Here is a 23,949-nt window from a genome sequence, read left to right on the forward strand (position 1 = left end):
TGTACACTGTGTATTCTGTGTGGTAATTGAAATCAGTATATTTGAAAATGTAGAAAACATCCAAAAATATTTAAATAAATGGTATAGGATTACTGGTTAATCGCACACTTAATTGTGATTAATTTGATCGCTTGACAGTCCAACTGTGCAAATGCCTCCTTTTTATAATGCTCTGTCTCGGTAGACTTCAGATTTTCACCATAAACTCTACCTCATACCTACCAATGTATAGACTGACTTGAACCGTTTTTATGGATTTCAGAGGATGCAAAATTCAGCCTTAAACAGAAATTTAGCTGGAGCCTTAACTATGCTGCCCCATCATAATCCAGTCTGAGTATATCCCTGAGGTTTCCAGATCCCCAGAATCACAGACCCCAAAGGACACTGGGCACTGTTTGTGTACTGCAGGAGAGGGGGGTTCCCCAATGAGCTGTTCATGCCTCTAAAGCTGTTGCCTATTGTGTGTTTTCACCCAAAGAGCAAACAAGTACTTTGAATCCAAACGTTCCTTCTAGCTGGTTGTTAACCTCATTAAAGAACCAAAAGTGAAGTCTCAGGTATTGCCGACCTCAACTGTTCAGAAGTCATGTGTCAGATCCTTCCCCCTCCATGAGAGTCAGACCCAGTATCTGAGGAATGGTGATAGTAAAAGGAAAAGCAGATTCATCCCCCCATCCCCGCCTAAATGCAGAAAAAGAAAAGCAAGCATGATACAGCTAACTGGGGATCTAATGGACCAGGTTTCGAAGATGCACAAATACATGTGTGTAAGCCTAACACAGAAGTGAAGACAGCCAATGCACACACATAAATCAGTAGACTGTGCATGCACATCAGCTAATTAGCTGCCTAACCAGTCATGTGAATACAGACACTTTATCTGCACACACTCTCAGTGTTTCTATGAACAAGGTAGGAATATGTAACTAAATATTACATTGTACATAGCCATGTACATTGTGTACAATGCTAACTTAGAAAATGAGGGCCTACTGTATATAGATGGTTAATTGGGTCCTTCAATGACATTACAGATTATCTGGGATCTTTTTGTAGCTCAGAAGCCTGAATTTTAGAGTTCTTTGCATTAGGAGGGCTATACTGCCCCAACTGGAGGTCTGCACTGGTTCAAACATCTGTCCTACCTACTCCCTTTCATAGATGCCCTTCCAAGCTCAGCGGAGGGATTTCTTGTAACATTCCTGCTCTAATTCCTTTCATAGCCATTAGCACCTTGATCTGCTTAATAGGGCAAGTTAATCCTATGGGCTACATTTTCAAATAATTAAACACAAGGAGTGAAATTCACCTCAGTGCAGATGTTCAGGACAAGGCCTATGCACCACTTCAGTCTCACTTATACCTTCAGAGTAAACTGCAGGTCTTGGGCCCTCTGGACACATCAGAGAATATCTTGCGGCACAAGAGAGCACGGAGGCAGGTCCATAAGTTTTCACTTTTGTTAAAACACACACCAGTCTGTTAAAATGAGCCACACTACAAAATGTATTACCTGGCACATTTTCAAAAGCTATGCACCAACTGTGCTCAACACATCATCAAACACCAAACGTGCGACTGTGCATGCATTGGCAACGGGCCTGTTTAATGTAGCCTTTAGCAGGGTTGGTGATGGATTTTGTTGTGTTACTCATTTTAACTTAGTGAGAATATAAGCACCCAGTTTTCTGAGGTGCTGTGTCCCTGCATCTCCTATTCAGGTCGGTGCAAGTGGAGCTCAGAACGTGAAGGAACGTGGCACTTTAAGTCAGATCAAAGCTAAGTACTACTCATTTAATTAAAGAAGTGAGGGCTTTAAGAAACTTAGGCTTTGCCTTTCATGTTATGCGGCAGAGAGAGTCTGGGGGCTATATGTTCTATAACAGTGCAATTCATGGTGTTTTCTGAATTTTATAAATAATTCTACTTTCCCAATTAGTTCTAGGGTCAATTCCTAAGTCAATGGACATGAGGTGCTAAATACCTTTGAGGATCTGAGCCCCAAGTCACTTGGGCACTCTATCTTTTTTAAAATGTGACTTGATGCAATTTCAGAACTTAAACACCCCCGCATACATGCAAATCCCAATACCTCAGAATAGAGGGGACTACAGAGATATTACAGAATGTGCCCTAAGCAGCACCTCTTCAGGGAGAGAGTGCAGATTGAAAGGAAAATGAAGTTACTTTTCTTTCACCATAAAAACTTGTAAAAGTTGGTTAAAAACTAAAAGCAATTACAAAAGAAAGTAAAAGCACAATGCACCTGTAGCTATTTATTCCGATGTTAGAAAGGAGCCATATGAGTTAAGGCTTATTATTCAGGATGTTCAATTATTGTCAGTATACAGGTCAACAAAACTCAGTCACCAAGACAAGTTGTATAATACAGAGACACTGCCCAGTGAAACGTTACATTTTCTGGGGCTAATTTCCAAGCTCTGCGGAGCTCAGACTTTGGGCCATTTTATGTGTGTGTGAGGTAGCACTCCAGTGACATTAATGGCAGCTGCTGGGCGCTTTGGAAATTCTCCCCCTTAATTCTGGTGTCTAGATGGTAGCTGTTGAGTGTGGAGCTCTGTTGAAGAACTAGCCCGAGATGTTTACACAAGTGTATCGAGCTGTGCATGTTTTTCCATCTCCCCACTTTATTTTCACACTACATTCAGATACTAGAGTTTTATTACACAGGCCAGATCTACACTATAAACTGACAGCAGTATAACTATGTCACTCAGGGAGGTGAAAAGTCCACACCCCTGAGTGATGCAATTATGCTGACCTAACTCCCGTAGTGTAGACACTGCTACATTAATGAGAGAGCTTCTCCCGTCGATATAACTACCACCTCTCGCGGAGGTGGATTAACTACATCGAGGGGCGAAGCTCTTCCATGGGCATAGTAACATCTTTGCATCTTTGCTAAAGCGGCACAGCTGCACCGCTGCAGCATTTTAAGTGTGGACCTGCCCGTAGTTAAGGCCTGACTTTCCAACCCTTCTCTTTTCATTAGGACTAGTTGCATAGGGCAAGACTGCACACATAACAAGGGGTTACAGGATTGGGCCCATACTGAGCAAAACCAACACTCTTTTGGCTGTATAACCAATTTCAGGAGGAATACACCAAGTTCACAGTTTCTTTGGGCTAGTTTAATGGTTTAAACATTTTATTCTGATAAAATCAATTCAGTGTAAATGATGGGTTTTCTCCTGTTTTTTCCAGAGATCAAACTACTGGAGACATTTAACTTCTAAAGTGCATTCCACAGCTGTCTAAATGGGAGCTCTGAATGTGGTTTCTACACACTCTATGTCACAGTATTTTAAATAGCTGATCAAAAGAACCTATAATAACCCAGTGAACTCTACCAGCATGTGTACCTTGCTTGCGAAGTAATTGCAGCTTAAACTCAACAGGGAAGAAAATGGGACCAGTCATAAGACTAACCCAGCGTTTGAAGTGAAATTGAGAAAGTCTTGGCCCTCTTCGTCAATTCAGAAGTGCTACACTCTCCTACAGTGTTCCATCGCGGACACTCCAAAGGGAACAAATTCTATCAAGCAGAGCACAAAGAATAAAGGAAACAAAAGCTTATGTTTTTTCATCTCTATTTATCTTTCACGTTCTGTGAGCCTTGCCCTTTTCTGATCTGAAGAAGTCTAATTTTGCATTATTCATGGTAAAAATAAACTTAATAAAACAAAAAAAAACACCCAAACCCCACTTTTAGTGCTTTGTTTCTATTTGTTCTTTTGTGCTGCTGCTCCTTTAAGAAAATCAAAACAAGTGAGATCATAGAGGGGGTGTTGGAGAATAGAGAGGTAGGCAGACAGCTGCATTCATTACTCCAGCTCATATTGTTAGCATGAACATTGGCGTGGTTTTGCACATAAGCTTTTGAGAACCAGGTTGAAGAACATGCAATTTTTTGCTCCTTTCTGCAATTTTATCTTGAGGATTATGCTCTGAGCGGGGTTGAAAGTAAACTCGTAATGAATCCCCCTTTTTCTCCAGGGGGGTGTTCATAACTTACAGAGAAGCAGTGTCAGATAAGAGTATAACATTAGCGTGAAAGAAAGAGCATTGTGCTGTGTAATGCCTCCTACAAAGCTCCAGAAGAAATCCCAGTCGTTAACAGAACTGGAAATAAATGAGAAAACAAAGTAAGATGTAATGCTTGAAAAGCCACAGGCAGCAGAGAGACAACCCACGAAATAACAATAAGTGACTGACTGGAAGATGCACCAGGTCAAGATAAGTGATGTCCATGAATGATGTACAGGTTTTGTTTTTGTTTTGTTTTTGTTTTTTCACAAATGTTACATTTTTTAAATATCACATTCATGATCATGTAAGTTTTCATTATTCAAGCAACACAAGCACACTGGGCCCTGTAATACTGGGATACAAACTGAATATTGATCTGGGGTGTCATTTTTTAAGCACACGCCACTCAGCACAATAAAACAAAGAGACAGGCGCCTGCTTCCACCAGGTTGTAGTCTAATTCAGACAGAATTATATTACTTACCCAATGAAATTCTCAAATGAATGAGCTTTAATTCTATTTCTTTCACTTATTACATGTCTACCCCAATAGAACGCGACCCGCTATAACACAAATTCAGATATAACGTGGTAAAGCAGCGGGGACCCCAGGCACTTTAAAGTGTCACCCAAGCCCCGCTGCTTTACTGCGTTGCATCCGAATTTGTGTGGAGCCCAGGCCCTTTAAATCAGCGCCTGAGCCCCACTGCCAGAGCTCCGGCGGTGATTTAAAGGGCCCGGGGCTCTGGCCGCTGCGGGGAGCCGCAGGCCCTTTAAAGTCCCACCCAAGCCCTGCTGCCAGAGCTCTGGCAGTGATTTAAAGGGACCAGGGCTCCCCGCAGCAGCTGGAGCACCGGGCCCTTTAAATCACCACCAGGGAAGCCGGTCCAGTCCAGTACCGGACCAAACCTGATATAACATGGTTTCACCTATAAGGCGGTGAGATTTTTTGGCTCCCAAGGACCGCGTTATATTGGGGTAGAGATGTACTTTGAAAGTAGCAGCCTCCCCAATAGAGGGTGAAATCCTGGCCCAACTGAGGTCAATGGCAGTAGTCACATTGATTTCAAATAAACCAGATTTCATGTAAAATATCTGGGACACTGTACAAAAAGAATTTTTTAAGGTGTGAGTGGGGAGAATTAAGCCCAAATGCAGATGCAGCTAGTCAGCAAGTGCACAAGGAAGAACGAGTGAAAGAAAAATGGGCCAAGATGTACAAGTGTACCAAATACAACCTTACACTTAGCTCTGGAGACAGCAGCCTAGGGATTCTGGCCAACATGGCAAGGGAGGCCTTAGATGGGACTCCAGAACCTAGAAGATCCCCCACCCCAATGCAGACTGAACCTCAGGACAATGAGCCAGACAACCAAGCTATCCCGGTTGCTTTGGACAGACAGATGGAGAGCAGTCCCTTAGGCACATCTCAGGTCCGTTAGGCGGGTTCAGGGAACTTTTCTCTTACCCGCTGAACTACACTACAATCTTCCAAAGGCTTGCCAAGTGGACACAAGTCCCAAAGGCCAACAAAATAGCCCCAGCCCGGAGTCTGAGCACCTCTGGCTACCCATGGCTGCTGGGACGGCCCCTGAGGCTGTCTGAACTGGTGCCAGGGCAAACCTTTGCTAGCCCTGGAATCTGGGAGCACAGGGGACAGCTCTGTTGGACCCAATGATCTCACCCATGCGCAGTGTATGCCAGCCTCCACGCTCACTGAATGAAAGCAATTCTATTTCGGTGAGCTTGTGTCTCGGGATGCGATTTACACAGATGAACAATTAATGTGGTTAAATAAACCAGTAAGGGCCATATTGTGTCCTTGGTTGGACTCAGGCATTGACCCCAAAGCGAGTATTACGTGAACAAAGGCTGACAGGATTATTGCTTCAGCTAGGCTGATGCCTGACAGGCCATGGGCTGTTAGGGATTAAGAGACCCAGCAGAGGGTCAAACTCCAGCTTCCCCAGTGACCCAACAGAAGGGAATTGACTGTGGCCTTTTCACTCCTGTTAGTGCTGCTGGGGAACGGCTCTGAACAGCAGCAGAGGCTCAGGAATGAGCCTGTGGGGAGCAGGGAGAAAAGCCAGCACTGACTGTTTTGTGCAGTGGCGAGTGTCACACCAGACTGGAGGAGGAAAGGGGAAGCTGGGGCTTTAGTTAAAAGAAAATGGGAAGTGTAGCTGGTTGAGTTCATTTCCCCAGCCAGCCGCCAGCAGTTAGTAAAATGCTCTGTCTCACAGTCGGGCGGCATTATGAGGCACCAGGAACCCTCTGGACCCACTTTGCAACACTTCAGCAAATGGTACATCTACACAGGAGCTGGAAGGTGTAATTTTCAGCCTGGGGAGACATCTGTGTGCCAGCCACCCGAGTCCATACCTGGGATCTCAGATGGGCTGGTACTCGGATGGCGAGCCTGAGTCACCATGCCACCATAGCAAGACTGCTATTTTTAGTGCACTAGCTAGAGCAGAACTGGCGCGTATGTGTCTACTGGAGCTCCAAGCTGCAGTGTAGACGTACCCCAATAGCTTGCATTTCTGGGCACTCTGGGCCATGTCTACACTACAAGCGCTACAGAGGCAGAGCTGCAGCTATGCCCCCATAGCCCTGTGACCCAGACACTTACTAGCGTGATGGAAAGGGGTCTCCAGAGAGGCTGTCAATTTAGTAGTGTCTACACCAGGGCTTAGGTCGACTTAACTCTGCCCCTCAGGGGGTGAATTTTAGATAGGTGTAGACCAGGCCAGAGTAAAAACGAGATGAATGGGAGGAGAAACAGGGCTGCACTACAGAAAAGCCCAGTCAATGGAGGGGTTTGACTCAATGTGATTTTGGCTTAGCTTCTCTCCCCTCAGAAATGTTGCTAAGCATTAAGGGCCCGGATTCCCTCAGCGCATGTTTTACATGCAGTGCTTCTCCACTCAGAGAAGGCCAGTCTTGATTAAGAGTAACATTGTCAAAAGCAACTTTCAACGGGACTTTAAACTCCCAACCCATTTCGGTCCTTTTGAACATTTTCCCCTAAATGAAATGTATCATTTGGGGCCCAAAATGGGGAGAAATCAAAGTGGCAGATACCAACACAGACATCAGATACCAATCTCTTCTCAGCTGTGCTGATGTGGCCAAAACGTTCTCTTCTGGCCAAAGTCACCAATGAGTAAGTAGCATTTAACTTATTGCACCACGCGAGGCAGTGAAGGCAAAAAAATATATTTAGTCGAGTTCATACAGCTAAACAACAGCTATGTTACAGCGACATTGTATATCTCCCAAGAGCATTATGGGATACCTTGCAATAATTCTTCTGCAAGAGAAGAATAAATAATGGCTTTCATTAAAAAATATCTTCTCCTGTATTGGGCATGTCAAGCCAGTTAATAGTGTTAGTGGTCCAGATTCAGGAAAAGGAGGAGTCTAAAGATATTTCAAAGAACAGGCATCCCACCTGGAGATTCTGGTCTTCTGTGTTTCCCCCCACAAGTTTTTTAGCCAAAGACCCTGCAGTTTCACCCCAAGTCTCACTGCAGCATTGTTAATGTCTGCAACACCCATGTCAATAGCAAGATGAGCAGAGAGTGAACAGGCATGTGGGCCCGGCTGGTTTCTGTGTGGAGGTGACTGGATCGCCCATGTGCCCGTGGCTGAGGTTCTACTGTAATGTAGCCATTAATGATGCGAATCCGGGAAGGTGGGTCAGTGGTACTGCAAGGCAAACAGAGAAGAATCTTGGTCAGCAGTTAGTCACAAGGATCCATGATCACCACAGACCAGGAGTCAAATTGTCACAGAAATGCCCACAGGAGGGTCCACGGGCAACTTGTGGAGTTGCCTGCAGATCTTCTGGGTTCCTGAATGAGGCCGAGTTTGGCCTCCCTGCCCCATGGATCCACAAGGAAAGGGAGCCCTTCAGTCTCCCCATGCTGAACCTCTCTAGCCCCACTGACAGCTGTTACTCTTATCCCTGAGCTGGGATCTACCTGATTAGACTCCTCTTCACTCACAGACGGGACAGTCAATCCCAGGGCAGCAGAGAGGTATTAGCAACATTCCCGAGCCCCTGCAGCCAGCCTTTCGGCTGATCAGCAACCATAGCAGATAAACAAATCTCGCCTTGCTGCAGAGAAGGCTTTGCTGACCAGCATTCTCGCCACACACGTGGCACCAATTTATAGGATTGATGCATCTGCTTTCAACAGCTGAGCCTGAACTCCGTCCAGGTTCTCCCCGGTTTGCACGTGCACGTTAGCATGAACCAAGCCTCTCTTCAGCCTCCATATAAATGATGCTCCATGTGAAAGAGCACCACTGGCAGGTGGGGAAAGCACATAGGCCATACACGGGACAGTGGGAGTGAGGAAAATCCAGGCGTCTATTAGAAATGCTTCTCAGTCTAGAGACCGAGAAGCAAAGGTCCACATGAAAAGCCTGTCCCAAAGAAGAGTGAGAGCTGTGGGCACTGCTCTCTGGATAACAAGCTGGAGCCAGATTTGGCCCTGAGGCTATAGGCGGACACAGCTCAAATCCCCTGGCGCAGCATTGTTAGGTGGAAACTAAAATAAATTCCAGCAAAATTCAAGCAAGCACATCTGCCCAATGGTACAAGCGTATTCATTTCGCTTACACCAGCGAGCTCCAGCTGCTGTGCACTATTCTTGCTTTACGTTGGCCGAGTGCATTACGCAAAAATGCTTGGGGAATTTGAAGGCAATTAGTCTGCTTTTGGAAAACACTTACCACTCCATATCCCAAAGCCCCTGCAGGCGGCTCCTACAGTAACTGGAGAGAAGCCAGCTGGCAGTGCAACAAAGCAGAGAGCAGATACGTAGAGGAGCACAGACCAGAGCAATTCAGGCCAAGCCCACTACAAGACTGTATGAAATCACTTGAGTTAGGCCATTCATGTTTACGTGCTCACAGGCATTAAGTTATGAATGGCCCAGACCCAAGCACAACAGATTTACCCACAGACAGAGATGGATCTATAGGAGCAAGGGCTGTGACTTCCAAGTATTTATGTCCTGTGAATGACTGAATTTCATCAGTGTCATGTGAAACAGCACCACTAGGTGGGGTAGTTAGCACAAGAGAAGCAGGCAGAGGGGTTTGCATGTGCTTGTTGGCTCTTTTCAGGAACTGTCCATCACCCAGAGATAGTGTAGGACATCTGGGGTGTAAAGTTAGCATTAATTTGCCACACATTCAAACACAGTGCAGAGATCCCTGCAATGGAAAGAATCTAACCTGAAGCGCAGTGATGGGCAGTTTAGTGACAGTCTGGTGCATATATAGTGGCGTCCTACAGTTCTCCCTATTTGGAAGGCAAACAACCAAGAAGAAAAACATCACTCAGCTTGTTTTCCAGCAGTACAGAAGCTGTTTGGGAGGCTCATCCTCTAGCCATTTACTCCCTCTGCTGCTAGGGTCACTACTAAAAAAAATCAGACTTTGTTTCTGGTTCAAGTGATGCATTTCATGGGTGGAAAGAAAACTGCAAAGGAGCAAAAAGGAGAGAGATCTGGTCTCTGCCCAGGACTGCCCAGAGTGGGGGGCAAGTGGGGCAATTCGCCCCAGGCTCCGCAGGGGCCCCATGAGTGTTTTTAGGGGCCCCTGGAGTGGGGTCCTTCACTCACTCCAAGGGCCCCAGAAAACTCTTGTGGGTCCGGGGCCCCCGAAGCTTCTTCCGCTCCGAGTCTTTGGCTGCAATTCAGCAGCGGGGGGGCCCCACTGTGGGTATTCGGGGCACTTCGGCGGCGGGTCCCAGAGCAGAAGGATCCCCTGCCACCGAATTACTGCTGAAGCGAGGGCCCCCTGCCGCCGAAAACCTCAGGCCCCCTGAATCCTCTGGGCGGCCCTGTCTCTGCCAGTGTCAAGGCCCTAAAGGCACATATACCTGGAGTCAAGAGAGGGTTGCTGACAGTAGCCACCAACAGAACTTTATCCCTGGAGATCTGACTAGAGCATTCCTGAAGTGGAAATTGGAGAAACAGCCCTTACCCCCAGTTATGCTCAACTGACACTTCCCCTCATCTTACCTCAGCTGATCCTGCAAACACTCAGGAGTAGGCTTTAGCACAAGCAGTCCCATTGACTTCAGCAGGAATGTCGCATGCATAACATTAAATGTGTGTGGATGTATGAAGAATCAGGGCCCACACTGGTAAAGGCTCTGGGTTATCCTTTAGGACTGTCTGCCGAAGGTCAAGCTAATACCAGCTATAGCACTAAAAACCACCACCAGCTATAACTAACATCAACTTTACTACCTGCAGTAAACAAAAATTATAGCAACCTATGCAACCACATTTAATAAACAGTAGAATGATCATCTCTGTATTTAAACTCAGACAAGAACAGCCATTGGAGCTTTCCCCCAACCTGTCCCCGTAATATATCACTCAGAAGGATGGAAAAGCAATGACATGTTGATGTAATGTATCAAAGAGGGGCAGGTGCTCTGAAGCGCTCTCTACCTTGAGGCTGATGAAAAATAACGATTCAGGGAGTCCCACTGAATTGAACTGAGAAACTTGTTCAAAATTCGTAGGGGCCGATTCTCCATTGCCCTGCCCCTTCCAAGGTCATTTAAACTGCACACAGTGGGAGTGGAATGCTCCCCGTCCGAACGGGCACATTTCCCAGGGGTAAATGTTGGCACAAGATGATGGAGAATCAGAGCTGCATTTTATCAGATGAGAAGGAAATAAGTAAATCTACAGATGCACATTTAGCAGCGGGTCAGTGGCAGATGCAAGGTGCTTGAGGAACGAGACACAGTTCAAAAGGCGGCTACGGTTCTTGTGGTTCTATCTGTCCTAGGAGAGTCAGCTCTCCTGGTCGGGAAAACCACCTTAGTTACCTCTTCCCCACCCTCACCCCACCTTATTTGTGATACTAAGCCAATTATGCAGACAGAACCAGTTGCATTGTTAATGGCGTGTTAGGGCACTAGAGACATGAACGGGAGCTTTTCTATTATTATTTAAATCTAAATGCATAAATAAGAATTGCAGGAGATAAGAGGCCGAATTCTGCTCTTTGGATTTGCCCCAGAGGAAGTGAACAGAGTTTAAAAACACAGGGTTTGTGGTATGTTAATGAGCCGCGATAAACAGCCCATCTTAATGTAGAGGAGCGCCTCCCTCCCCCACCAGTTGGTACCTTTCTTCAATGCGAACCCAGAGGTCATTAAACTGGCGCAGCCTTTGCTTCTTCTGTTGCTTCTTCTTCTTCTTCTTGTATTTCCTGTCCACTTTCTCCAGCAGGTCGACACTCTCGGGCAGCAGCAGGTGGGGCAGAAGCTCCTCTTCCTCTTTCTGTGGATGCGAAGGGCGGTGCAGCTCCTGGGCGATCACATAGGGGGTGTACGCCGGTGAGGATGATGAGAAGGTTGACCAGGTTTTTTGATTCTTCCCGCTGGGGGGAGGGAAGAAAACCAGAATGTTTGGAACGCCCTTGAGTAGGGGTCTTGGTCCAGCCCCATGGCAACTGAGATGCCATGCAGCCTCCTGATCCCCTACCTCAACAAGTATTTCCCCTGGAAGTTCTGCTGGTTTAAATCTTATCTACCCATCCTCTGTTTCCCCCCCAAGTCACACCTCAGGTCAAGCAGAGTCTCTTCAGTTCAGAGGGGCTAAGGAACGAGTGTCTTCGACACGGAGCAATGCACAGGCTGATCTCAGGAGGAAAAGATCATTCAAGGATAACACAATGCACTTGGCTGACGACATTGCCAAAACGCCGCTGCTGAGAGGCGCTGAGTGCCTGCTGAAGTCAGATTGACAGATAGTCAACGTTTCTCAGAATCAGGCCAAAAAATAATAGATTCTAAGGCCAGAAGGGATCATGATGCTCATCTGGTCTGACCTCCTCCATAGCACAGCTCAGAGAATGTCACCCTGCATCTGGCCCAGCTTGAGGTGGAATGATCTGTTAGAAAGGCAGCCAGTCTGGGGGCAAGTCAGCACTTCAAACCCTGCAGCGACACAGCTGCACTGCTGTAGTGCTTATGCGAAAACGCTCCTACGCTGATGGGAGAGTTTCTACCCTTGGCGTAGTTAATCCACCTCCTTGAGAGGGGGGAGTGCTGTCTCCCATCGAGCGCTGTCTACGCATTGGGTTAGGTTGGTATAACTGCATTGGTCAGAGATTTTTCATACCCCGAGCTATGTGGTCATACCGATATAGGTCCGTAGTGTAGACCTGGCCTAGGTTTCAAGTCTCCAAAGGATGCACAATTTACCACATCCCTTGGGGTAAGCTGAATTACCCTCATCGTTACAAATCTGCATCTTGCAAACGAGTGATCTAGCGACGAAAGGCTCTATATGTCATTAGTAATGCCTGGAGCCATGCAGGCCCTCAGGGATGGGACAAACAGAAGCAGAGAATGCATTTGAGATGGTCTATAACTGGCCTTTTAATGAAGAGTTTGATACAGCTTCTAATAGAATCGTAGTTACAGGGTTAATTCACACTCACGGCCATGCTGCCGTTTCCACTGGGGAATCTAAACACCAGTTCTGAAGTACTCACTGGCAGCTAGGAAAGATGGTCCAGTGGTTAGGGCACAGGCTTGGGAGCTGGAAGATCAGCATGCAGTTCCCTGCTCTCCCACAGACTTCCCCGGTGACCTTGGCAAGTCACTTAGTCTCTCGTTGCTCTGTTCCCCATCTGTTAAAAGACATAATTGCCCTGCCCTACCTTGCAGGTGTGCGCAGATGAGAAATACATGGAAGCCTGTGGGATGTTCAGGCACTATAATAATGGGCCACTATGGGATGGAGAGTTTTAATGGGAGATGTGTGTCCGGTCAGCCTGTTGCTTGGTGGCAGCAGATCCCATTGATTCAGGGGGGATCTAGGCCAGCCCTAGAGGCTGAAGACATCGCTTTGAAGGCCCCTAGGATAGCAAAGCTGAAGCATGCTGCAGAGAGGAGACACTTGCAGAAAGGCGAGGAAGGTTCTTTCCCCCACAAGGCTGGCTCTGGGGAGCACAGGGACCACTCCTTCCTCCAAAAAGCAGTTATGGGCCTGCTGTTCTTCCTCTGAACCTAGCTGCCATGGGCGGTGGGTACAATAGGCATGGGCAGGCTCAGCCTCCCCTGGTGTACTGCTGCCACTGGGCACTGGTTGTGCGGTTTGCACGGGAAGTTTTTGCTTATTATTATGCCCCATGCAGGTTCCAGGGCACTGAGGAGGCAGTATGTGCTACTCAGCTTCTCGGGTTCATCAGTAACCCCCCTGGACTCAGGTTCTTCAGGAAGAGACAAGTTTTTCCCACAGGGCAGCTTGGGGTCTCAAGAGGGGAGGTGCAGCGTCGCTGGGACGGCTTCAGATGGCCCAGGGGTCCTCTGGTGGGGGTCCTCCAGCCACAAGGGGCTCAGGTCGTGACGGGGGTGACCTCGGACAGAACAGGTGAGGCTAGGGGGGCTATCATCCCCAAAGGGGGGCTCCACCCGCCACCCGTGATGGCAGCAGAGTAGGAGCTGGTGCAACCAGGGAAGCAATCTGTCTCATCTTCAAGCACACACTATCTGCTTGGTGCCAGCTCTGCACCATGCCTGATGCAGAGTAGCTTTAAAGCTACAACCCAATCCTTGGTGTCTGTAAGAAAGGGTATTTTCCCCTCAAATGGAGCCCAAGCAAATTCCTCTTAAGCACCTGGACGATCTATCTTTTTAACAGCATTCCATTCAAAGCTGGAGCACAGCCTGAATACCTGAGTGATCTGGAGGTTAATGTATAGCATGAGGAGAAGTAGCAGACAGGATGGAGACCTGTCTTTGGTTGAAATTATTCAAGATAGTTTAAGTCCAAAGCAGACTGCGAAGAGTTACAAAACTGGGTGACTGGGCAAGGAAATGGCAGATGAAATTCGATATTTATTAATGCACAGTAATGCACACTGGAAAACACAATCCCAAGTATACATATAAAATGATGGAGTTTTACACTAGTTGTTACCACTCAAGAAAGAGATCTTGGAGTCATTGTGGACAGTTCTCTGAAAACACCCGCTCAATGTGCGGCAGCAGTCAAAAAAGTGAACAGAATATTGGGAACCATTAGGAAAGTGATAGATAATAGTACAGATAATATAATGCCACTATGTAAATCCATGGTATGCCCACACCTTGAACACTGCATGCAGTTTTGGTGCCTCATCTCAAAAAAGCTACATTGGAATTGGAAAAGGTAGAAAGAATGGCAACAAAAAAATCATTTGGGGTCTAGAACAGGAGACGAGATTAAAAAGACTCTTGGAAAAGAGAAAACTGAAGGATGATATGATAGACATTAATAAAACCATGACTGGTGTGGAGAAAGTGAATAAGGAAGTGTTATTTACTCCTTCACATAACACATGGATCAGAGGTCACCCAATGAAATTAACAGGCAGCAGGTTTAAAGCAAACATAAGAAGGTACTTTGTCACACAACGCACAGTCAACCTGTGGAACTCATTGCCAGGGGATGCTGTGAAGGCCAAAACTGTAACTAGATAAGTTCATGGAGGATCAGTCCATCAATGGCTATTATCCAGGACAGTCAGGAATGCAACCCCATGCTTTGGGTGTTCCTAAAGCTCTGACTGCTAGAAACTGTGACTAGAGGAGAAGGGATGGCTCAATTAATTGCCCTGTTCTGTTCACTCCCTCTGAAACATCTGCCACTGGCCACTGTGAAAAGACAGGATACTGGGCTAGAAGGACCATTGCTCTGACCCAGGATGGTCGTTCTTTTGTTCTTAAATATAAAAGGACGAGAGTGAGCAAAAATATGTTGCTTTCACCAGCTGGCCATTCCCTGGGAGTACAATAAGCATTTCCCTTTTCTTGCTGCAACGGCAGAGTCAGGCTCCCAGAGAGAAGATGGGCTGATTTCAGCGAGAGTTTGGAGTTTCCAGACTGGTCTGGTCACTGAACCTGAACTCTGTGATGGAATTTAAAGCAAGTTTCAATCAAACAGATCAAAGGCGAGAGGCTATGGAATGGAATGTGAGTCCCCGTTGGAAGGGGAGAACGAAATTAGGAGTGAATTTGCAAGCATTTCCTGAAGAAAATGGAGAACTGAACACTGAGCCAGGATGACTGAGAGGACAGAGGCAGTGCCAAGAAATGAGAACGTTTGGGACCGTGAAGGAGAAGGCACTCTGAAGAAAGATCTCAGATAGAGACACTTAATACAGGGCTGGGTTTGGAATGCAAACAGATTCTGAGCTATTCTTCCCTGTCCAAGCACTACAGTGCCCTGGTTCCCTCCACTCCAGTCTTTCCTGCCCTTTTCTCAGCTTCTTACAGCATCACCGCTGGGTCCTAGGCATGCTACAAACTTGCTGAACTCCTCCACACTTAACTCCCTCTTAAAGACCCACTGCTACTGTGCTGCCTACAGCAACCTGAGTGGACCTATTTTTTGTTGTCCTTCCCCCAACCTCTGTCATCCCATTTGTCCTGAAACTGTGAGCAAGGAAAGCCCCTTTGTGAGGGTTTAGAAAGCATCTAGCGTTTCACGGGTACTGCCACAAACACATCACAGTGAGATTTAGGAATCCAGTCCTTTGGTGAGGCTAGGAGGTGCCTATTCAAATAGCACAGGGCACCTGTTTTATTCACTGTTCACACACATCAGCCTTGTATTTTTAGAGTGACACGGTTATTACAGGTGCAGATCTCAGGCCTTTGAATGGCAGCAGATCCCAGACCCCGAGTGACCCAATGATAGTCAGAGGCCTGGAGACATGCCGCATCGCCCTCCCCTGGGGCCAGGCTGCCCGGGCAGAACTCTCCTTGAACGCAGCAGCTGCAGAGGAGAGCAGGAGTCGCACTCATCACGGCTGTGATTGTATGATGAATATTTTATGAAATACATATTCAGCCTAAAATCAGGAATAACATTTAAAAGCTCAAAATAGAGACACCAGGAGCTTAATTAAATTCAGGGCACTATATATAACTGTCCTCGGTGCTCTCTGCTGTGGGCTGGAGCAGTGTCTCTCTCCTCCTTGCCCTTTGCTAGGGCAGAAGCCTTGCCTCCCCCTCCATGCTCCAGCTCCTGCCCTCTCAAAGGAACAGAAGCCCTTGCCGCAGCTGGCTCTGCTGGTTCCTCCCAGTGCTGTGAGCTCAATTCACTCGGTCTCCTGTCTGGTTCTCTGTTCACAGAAAAGCATGTGCACACACACAGAGTGTGAGCATGCGAGTCACGGCTATGGCCCCTGTATGTTCCCTTTGCACAACAACGGTGGCTCAAAGGGGACCTCAGGCTACCCTAAGAGGGAAGCTGAGGAGGCTGCCACTACATAGTATCACACCTCTGGAGGGCAGGCTGATTTATCCTCCCCCTCACCTGACAGCCCTTCACTCTGTTCTGTTCCCTGTGCTGCAGATTGGCTTCCTTTCTGTTTCACTCTGAAGCGTTTGCTTCAGCCACTTGCTGTTCTTCCCCCCATTTCACAATAACGTTTCAAGTGACTTCAGGGCCAATGAACAGTGCCAGACTGAGACGCCAAGATACTCCCCATAAGTCTCCCCTGACCTGGAGGGATAGGAACTAAAGCTAAAGGGACATTTCACTTCCCATATTCATGCAGATGTTTTACGGTGAGACAGCCTCCTAGGATAGCGACATGGAAATGTGCTTACATGTCCACTGAGGCTGGGCTGAGATCATATGTCATAGATTGCCATCATCTGGGAAGGACTTCTGACCATTTACCGACCTACAGGCCTGTTAGTTTGACCTCAATTGTATGCAAGGATTTGGAACAAATTTTGAAAGAGAAAGTAGTTAAGGACGTAGAGGTTAATGGTACTTGCGATAAAATACAACATGGTTTTACAAAAGGTAGATTGTGCCAGCCCAACCTGATTTCCTTCTTTGAGAAGATACCTGATTTTTTTAGGCAAAGGAAACACAGTAGATCTAATTTACCTGGACTTTAGTAAGGCATTTGATACAGGTCCACATGGGAAATTATTAAATTGGAGAAGATGGGGATTAATAGAGAACTGAAAGGTGGATAAGGAACTGATTGATGGGGAGACTACAACAGGTCATGCTGAAAGGTGAACTGTCAGGCTGGAAGGAGATTATTGTGGGAGTTCCTCAGGGATCGGTCTTGGGACCAATCTTATTTAACATTTTCATTAATGCTCTTGGCACAAAAAGTGGGAGTGTGCTTATAAAACCTGCAGATGACACAAAATTGGGAGGTATTGCCAATATGGAGGAGGACCAGAATACAGACGCTCCCTGATTTACGCAAGTGTTCCGTTACGGAACGCCTTGTGTAACTCGAATTTTGCGTAAACTGGAAACATATACCATTACACACAAAAAAAACCCAAAACAAACAAAAAAACCCTCCTATTTCTAGCTTACGGAACTTTTTCCGTAAGTGCGGATTTGTGTAAATTGGGTTTGCGTAACCCGGGGTAGGGGAGCGTCTGGATCATACAAGATGATATGGATGACCCTGTAAACCGGAGCAATAGAAATGGGATGAAATTTAATAGTGCACAGTGCAAGATCATGCATTTAGGGATTAACAACAAGAATTTTTGCTATAAGCTGGGGATGTGTCAGTTGGAAGTAACAGATCAGAGGAAAGACCTGACTGTATTGGTTGATTGTAGGATGACTGAGCTGCCAATATGATGTGGCCATGAAAATGGCTAATGCAATCTTAGGATGCATCAGTCAAGGTATTTCCAGTAGAGACAGGGAAGTGTTAGTACCAGTATACAAGGCACTGGTGAGACCTCATCTGGAATAGTGTGTGAAGTTCTGGTCTTCCATGTTTAAAGAGAGATGAATTCCAACTGCAACAAGTGCAGTGAAAGGCTGCTAGGATGATCCGAGGAATGGAAAAGCTGTCTTACGAAAGGAGACTCAAAGAGCTTGGCTTGTTTAGCCTAACCAATAGAAGGCTGAGGGGGGATATGAGGGCTCTCTATAAATACATCAGAGAGAGAAATACCAGGGAGGAAGAGAAGTTATTTAAGTTAATCACCAATGTGGACACAAAACAAATGGATATAAACTGGCCATCAACAAGTTTAGCCTGATCAGATGAAGGTTTCTAACTATCATAGGAGTGAAGTTCGGGAACAGCCTCCCAAAGGGGAGCAGAGGGGGCAAAAAAAACAAACAAACAAAAAGCAAAAAAAAACCACCACATCCCATTGGCTTCAAGCCTGAGCTTGATAAGTTTATGGTGCGGACAGTGTGATGGGACTACCTCCAATGGCAGGTAGCCGATTGGCGACTGCTCACAGCAAATCTCTCCAATGGCCGGAGATGGGACACTAGATGGGGAGGGTTCTGAGTAACTACAGAGAATTCTTTCCCAGGTGTCTGCCTGGTGGGACTTGCCCACTTGCTCAGAGTCTAAGGTCTATTTGGGGTCGGGAAGGAATTTTCCCCCAGCTCAGACTGGCAGAGACCCTGGGGGGTTTCACCTTCCTTTCCAGCATATGGCACGGGTCATTTGCAGGTTTTAACTAGTGTAAATAGTTGATTCTCTGAAACTTGACATTTTTAAATCATGATTGGAGGACTTCAGTAACTACGCCTGAGATCTATTACAGGAGTGGTGGGTGAGGTTCTGTGGCCTGCAATGTGCTGGAGGTCAGACTGATGGTCACTTCTGACCTTAAAGTATGAGTCTAAGCAGGTTCAGGCCAGTGACCGAGAGGTGAAAGCCTCTGTATCCCATTACCAGGCCTCTGAGCCTCAAAATCATCCCAAGAGGGATTTTCCTTCCTTTGTTTTTCATTCCATTCTAAACTCATGACTATTCCGAACATTTTAACAGAGCCATTTATCTTCATTTTTTTCTCTGAATACAGGATTAATCTCTGACTCCCTGATCACTTTCCTCGTTCAGCAGGTTTCAGAAACAGCCCCACCAAGGGCTTCATTCTCAGCTCTCAAACTGCACATCATAAAATGATTTCAGGGGGAGGTTTTCGAAGGCACAAATGGCAGTTAATTAGGCACTGAACTTTCCCTGACTGTCAGTGGGAGTTAGAGGCCTGTTTCTTTGACACCCGCCCTTGCCTCCTTCAATGTATAAAATACTATGGGAAAAACTCTGGCCCCATTCCAGGCAAGGGGAGTTTTGCCATTGATTTCAGTGGGGTCAAGATTTTACTCTGTGACTTTTCTTTAACCTTTGTTTTTATTCCCATTTCGAGGCCACGTGAAGTGGGATTTAGGATGGCACGAGCTCTCTTTTCCTGGAGCGTAAGAAGTTGCCACGGCAGTTGTAAAGAATGATTGGCCGAAAGGCTCTCCTCAAACAGAAACCTCATTTCCGCAGGCTTTTCATCCTTCTAGGAAACGTTTTTAAACCATGCACTTTTTCTTTGAAAAAAGAAGCGATTCAAGTATTAGATGCTGATTGGCTATTATGGATGAGCATAGAGTACTCACCTACACAGGATATTCAGATACTACAGTGATGAGTGCAGTACAAGAATCTCTAGAGAACAGAATACTGCTCACAAGAGGGCTATGGCAAGGCGTGTAGCTGAAACCCACGCTGAGGCTGGTTTAAGGGCAAGTGTCAAGCATGACAAAGCATGCTCAGCACCATGTGAGAAGCCAAGGTTAAAGTGTAGCCCGACAAGGACCGTATATCCCTTGTAGTAATAGTCGACACCAGTGAAAGGATTCAAGGACGAAGGTGATGTGGTCAGAAGGAAAGAAAGTGACTTCATTAATATAATTTGTCTTACCGTAGTGCCTAGAAGTTCCTACATTGGATCACAAGAAAAAGATGGTCCCAGCCCCAGCGAGCCCCTTTAGTTGAGGTGTTTGGGAAGGAGGCATGGTGACTGTGGTGCTCAGAAAAGGAACTATGACAATCAAGGAAGAGGAATGTGGGGAAAGGAGATATGAAGGGAAATATTACAGTAGTCAAGGTGAAAGATGACCAAAATGCCAACAAAGGTTTTAGCAGTGAGAATACAAGGGAATGGGCTTATTTTAGATACTAGGCCAGAACATGGGATTTAGCGAGCACCGATATGTGGAGCAGGGGAGAGACCAATAGAAGATGGGACCAAGTGGCAAGCCAAGCAGGGAGAATAATGAAATGATCGGCTGTGACAGAGAAAGGAGGCAGAGCAGGGAGATCTGAGATTTGGAGTCTGAAATATTGGCAGAAGTCCAGAAGGAGACGGCTGAGACAGGGAGATGCAAGGCTAGACTGAGGGAGAGATGGAGCATTTCTCTGGTAGTTGAAACCATGGCAGAACACCTGAGCGAGAGCACAGATGGAGACCAAGGTGAGCTGAGGAGAAAACCTTGAAGGCTATCCACAGGCAGGAGTGAAGGCAGGATGAGGAAAGAGTGCTCAGCAAGGAGAAGCAGAAGAGAAAAGTGTCCTCGTCTAAAAAGAAGGATAAAATGGAGGAAGAGAGAGTGATCAATGGTATTGGTGGCAGCAGACAGCTTGGGAACAAGAATACAGCTTAATACAAAGAGGGTCATGGAGGATGCTGGTGAGGCCAGCTCCAGAGTGGGGAGGCTGGAAGTCAGATTGGAAAAGTCAAGGAGAATGTTGCACAAGAAGTCAAGGCAGAGAAGACTCAGGGAGTTTAGAGAGAGTACAGGGGATGGGGTGACAGGTGAGACCAAGGGAAGACTTTTCAGGATAAGTGATATGACACTGTACTTGTGTACAAGGGGAAAGAGACAAAGAGGAGGGACTGGTTAAATACACAGAGAGGGAAGGAATGGGAGAAGGGTCCCAGGAGCACAGGATGTGGGGGAAGATGTGCCAAGCTGGGGCTGGGCTGGGGAAAAGGGGCTATAAAACAGAAAAACCAGCAGTCCTTCCCTTTCTGTGCTGCACTACGACAAGCCAGCTTGCCCGCCCAAACAGATCTAACTTGCCATTCATAACTACCAGCTAACTCAAGGCTTTAGAAGTAATGGGAAAAACATGCCCAAGTGATGGGAAAAATCAACCTGGCAAGTGTCACGCAGACCACATTTCCAAATTAGCTCCCAGAAGATAAACAGAGCAAAGGAATTGTACTGGGAAATAGCAAAGAAGAGCAGTCTACGTGTAATGATGTCTATCTATTTCCACAGTATCTCTATGGTTGTCTACAGCTTATCTATCTCAATGGCTATTCAAATATGATAAAAACATGAATATATTACTTGTTGATGGGTTGTCCAGCAGGAGTGTGTTCTACCTCATACCCTTCTCTTCCCAAAACATCAATCACTGTGTTGTTGCCCATGAAATGACCTGCAGTTAAGAAAAAAAATTAGAAACTTTGGAGCAAAGCAAACAAGAAGAGCAGTAACCATCCTCACCCCTCCCAAAGAAAAACACCCCTCAGCAATCCACCATAGCCACACTTCTAGGAGCAGAAGATCTGTCAGAGCAACTGTTTCCATTTCTCTTCTATGAGGTCTTGAAGTACATAATACACCAAATTATTGGAGAAGTGTCAATACCGGTGATCTGGCTGGTGCCAGAATGTTCTCACTGGGTCATTCTGAAGTTACCTGCTGCTAATCACCACCAATATGCCACTGTGGTAAATAAATGATTCTGTCCTCCTTACATTTCTCCTATAGATTCAACTGGATAAAATACCCTTCACTTCCTATCCCAAACTGTTCCCAAGTGTTCCTACACATTATCACACAGGCCGGGACCCTGGAACAATTTGTTCAATGTGGGTGCAGAGAGTCATTGAATCAAACTGTAATCCTGTATAGATGGAAACCAAGCTAGAGTGTGCTGCCGCATCCCCAATTCCAGCACCTGTGCGAACAGGCGCTGCCCTCTGACCTCATAACAGATGAGGTCATTCAGAGATATAAAGTTACACTGGTATCAATATGGAGCAACAGCATTTAACCGAACTGCTCTGCAAATGGAAAGGCCCTAAATATCATGTCATAAACATGATATTATTATATTGTTGTGATTATTAAATTAAGAGTCACCCAACTGTAGTGAATTAAAAATAGCTCTGGACTTGGGTTAGACACTGCCCTGGCCTGGCTAGAATGCAATCTCTCACTTCCTTTAATATAAGCAATTAGAGACAAATATTCACCTATAACTTCAGTAAAATCCATTAAACTTTGGAGAGGATTTAGCTGGCTTTGGCATAATTCTGCCAGTGAATTGGCATTGCTGGCACTAAACATTAAAAAGGTTGTAAAGCAGTTTTTAAACTAGGAGATAGGGGAAAGCCCACTGCTGCAGAGGAGCATGTGGATCAGACACAGACTTCTCTTAAGGGAGAGTCTGATGATAGAGAATCTCCAGGTTATAGTCAGGAGCAGAGGACGGAAGAGGATAATGTAAGGGCCAGATCAGATGATAGACAGTCACATAAAAAAGAATCTGGCACTTCAGAAAAGGGCAGACAAATAAACAGGGACAAGTTTTTAAAGTGCTTGTACACAAATGCTAGAAGTCTAAGTAATAAGATGGGTGAACTAGAGTGCCTTGTAATAAAGGAGGATATTGATATAACAGGCATCACAGAAACCTGGTGGACTGAGAGCAATCAATGGGACACAATCATTCCGGGGTACAAAATATATCAGAAGGACAGAACAGGTCGTGCAAGGGGGGAGTGGCACTATTCGTGAAAGAAAATGTAGATTCAAATGATGTAAAAATCTTAAGCGAATCCATATGTTCCATAGAATTTCTATGGATAGAAATGTCATGCTCTAATAAGAATATAACATTAGGGATCTATTATCAACCACCTGACCAGGACAGTAATAGTGATGATGAAATGCTAAGGGAAATTAGAGAGGCTATCAAAATTAAGAACCCAATAATAGTGGGGGATTTCAATTATCCCCATATTGACTGGGAACATTTCACTTCAGGATGAAATGCAGAGATAAAATTTCTCAATACTTTAAATGACTGCTTCATGGAGCAGCTGGTACGGGAACCCACAAGATGAGAGGTAACTCTAGATTTAATCCTGAGTGGAGTGCAGTCCGAGAGGTAACTATAGCAGGACCGCTTGGAAATAGTGACCATAATACAATAGCATTCAACATCCTGGTGGGGGGAAGAACACCTCAACAGCCCAACACTGTGGCATTTAATTTCAAAAGGGAGAACTATACAAAAATGAGGGGGTTAGTTAAACAAAAGTTAAAAGGTACAGTGACTAAAGTGAAATCCCTGCAAGCTGCATGGGCGCTTTTTAAAGACACCATAATAGAGGCCCAACTTCAATGTTTACCCCAAATTAAGAAACACAGTAAAAGAACTAAAAAGGAGCCACCGTGGCTTAACAACCATGTAAAAGAAGCAGTGAGAGATAAAAAGACTTCCTTTAAAAAGTGGAAGTCAAATCCTAGTGAGGCAAATAGAAAGGAGCATAAACACTGCCAAATTAAGTGCAAGAGGGTAATAAGAAAAGCCAAAGAGGAGTTTGAAGAACAGCTAGCCAAAAACTCCAAAGGTAATAACAAAATGTTTTTTAAGTACATCAGAAGCAGGAAGCCTGCTAAACAACCAGTGGGGCCCCTTGACAATCGAAATACAAAAGGAGCGCTTAAAGATGATAAAGTCATTGTGGAGAAACTAAATGGATTCTTTGCTTCAGTCTTCACGGCTGAGGATGTTAGGGAGATTCCCAAACCCGAGCTGGCTTTTGTAGGTGACAAATCTGAGGAACTGTCACAGATTGAAGTGTCACTAGAGGAGGTTTTGGAATTAATTGATAAACTCAACATTAACAAGTCACCGGGACCAGATGGCATTCACCCAAGAGTTCTGAAAGAACTCAAATGTGAAGTTGCGAAACTGTTAACTAAGGTTTGTAACCTGTCCTTTAAATAGGCTTCGGTACCCAATGACTGGAAGTTAGTTAATGTA

General features: G+C 45.8%; 1 protein-coding gene across 1 annotated transcript in view; it reads right to left on the reverse strand.

Moving 5' to 3' along the window:
- Positions 1-7,330: 7,330 nt before the first annotated feature.
- Positions 7,331-23,949, reverse strand: part of TRABD2A (TraB domain containing 2A) — a 107,856-nt gene continuing 91,237 nt past the window's right edge. The window contains exons 5-7 of the mRNA XM_030566756.1: positions 21,237-21,327; positions 11,221-11,475; positions 7,331-7,764 (exon numbers count right to left, since the gene is read on the reverse strand). Of these exons, the coding sequence (XP_030422616.1) occupies positions 7,581-7,764; positions 11,221-11,475; positions 21,237-21,327 (530 nt within the window). The 3' untranslated portion in view covers positions 7,331-7,580. The remainder of the gene's footprint in view (positions 7,765-11,220; positions 11,476-21,236; positions 21,328-23,949) is intronic.

This window comes from Gopherus evgoodei, chromosome 6 (assembly GCF_007399415.2).
Source record: "Gopherus evgoodei ecotype Sinaloan lineage chromosome 6, rGopEvg1_v1.p, whole genome shotgun sequence".
Taxonomy (NCBI): Eukaryota; Metazoa; Chordata; order Testudines; family Testudinidae; genus Gopherus; species Gopherus evgoodei.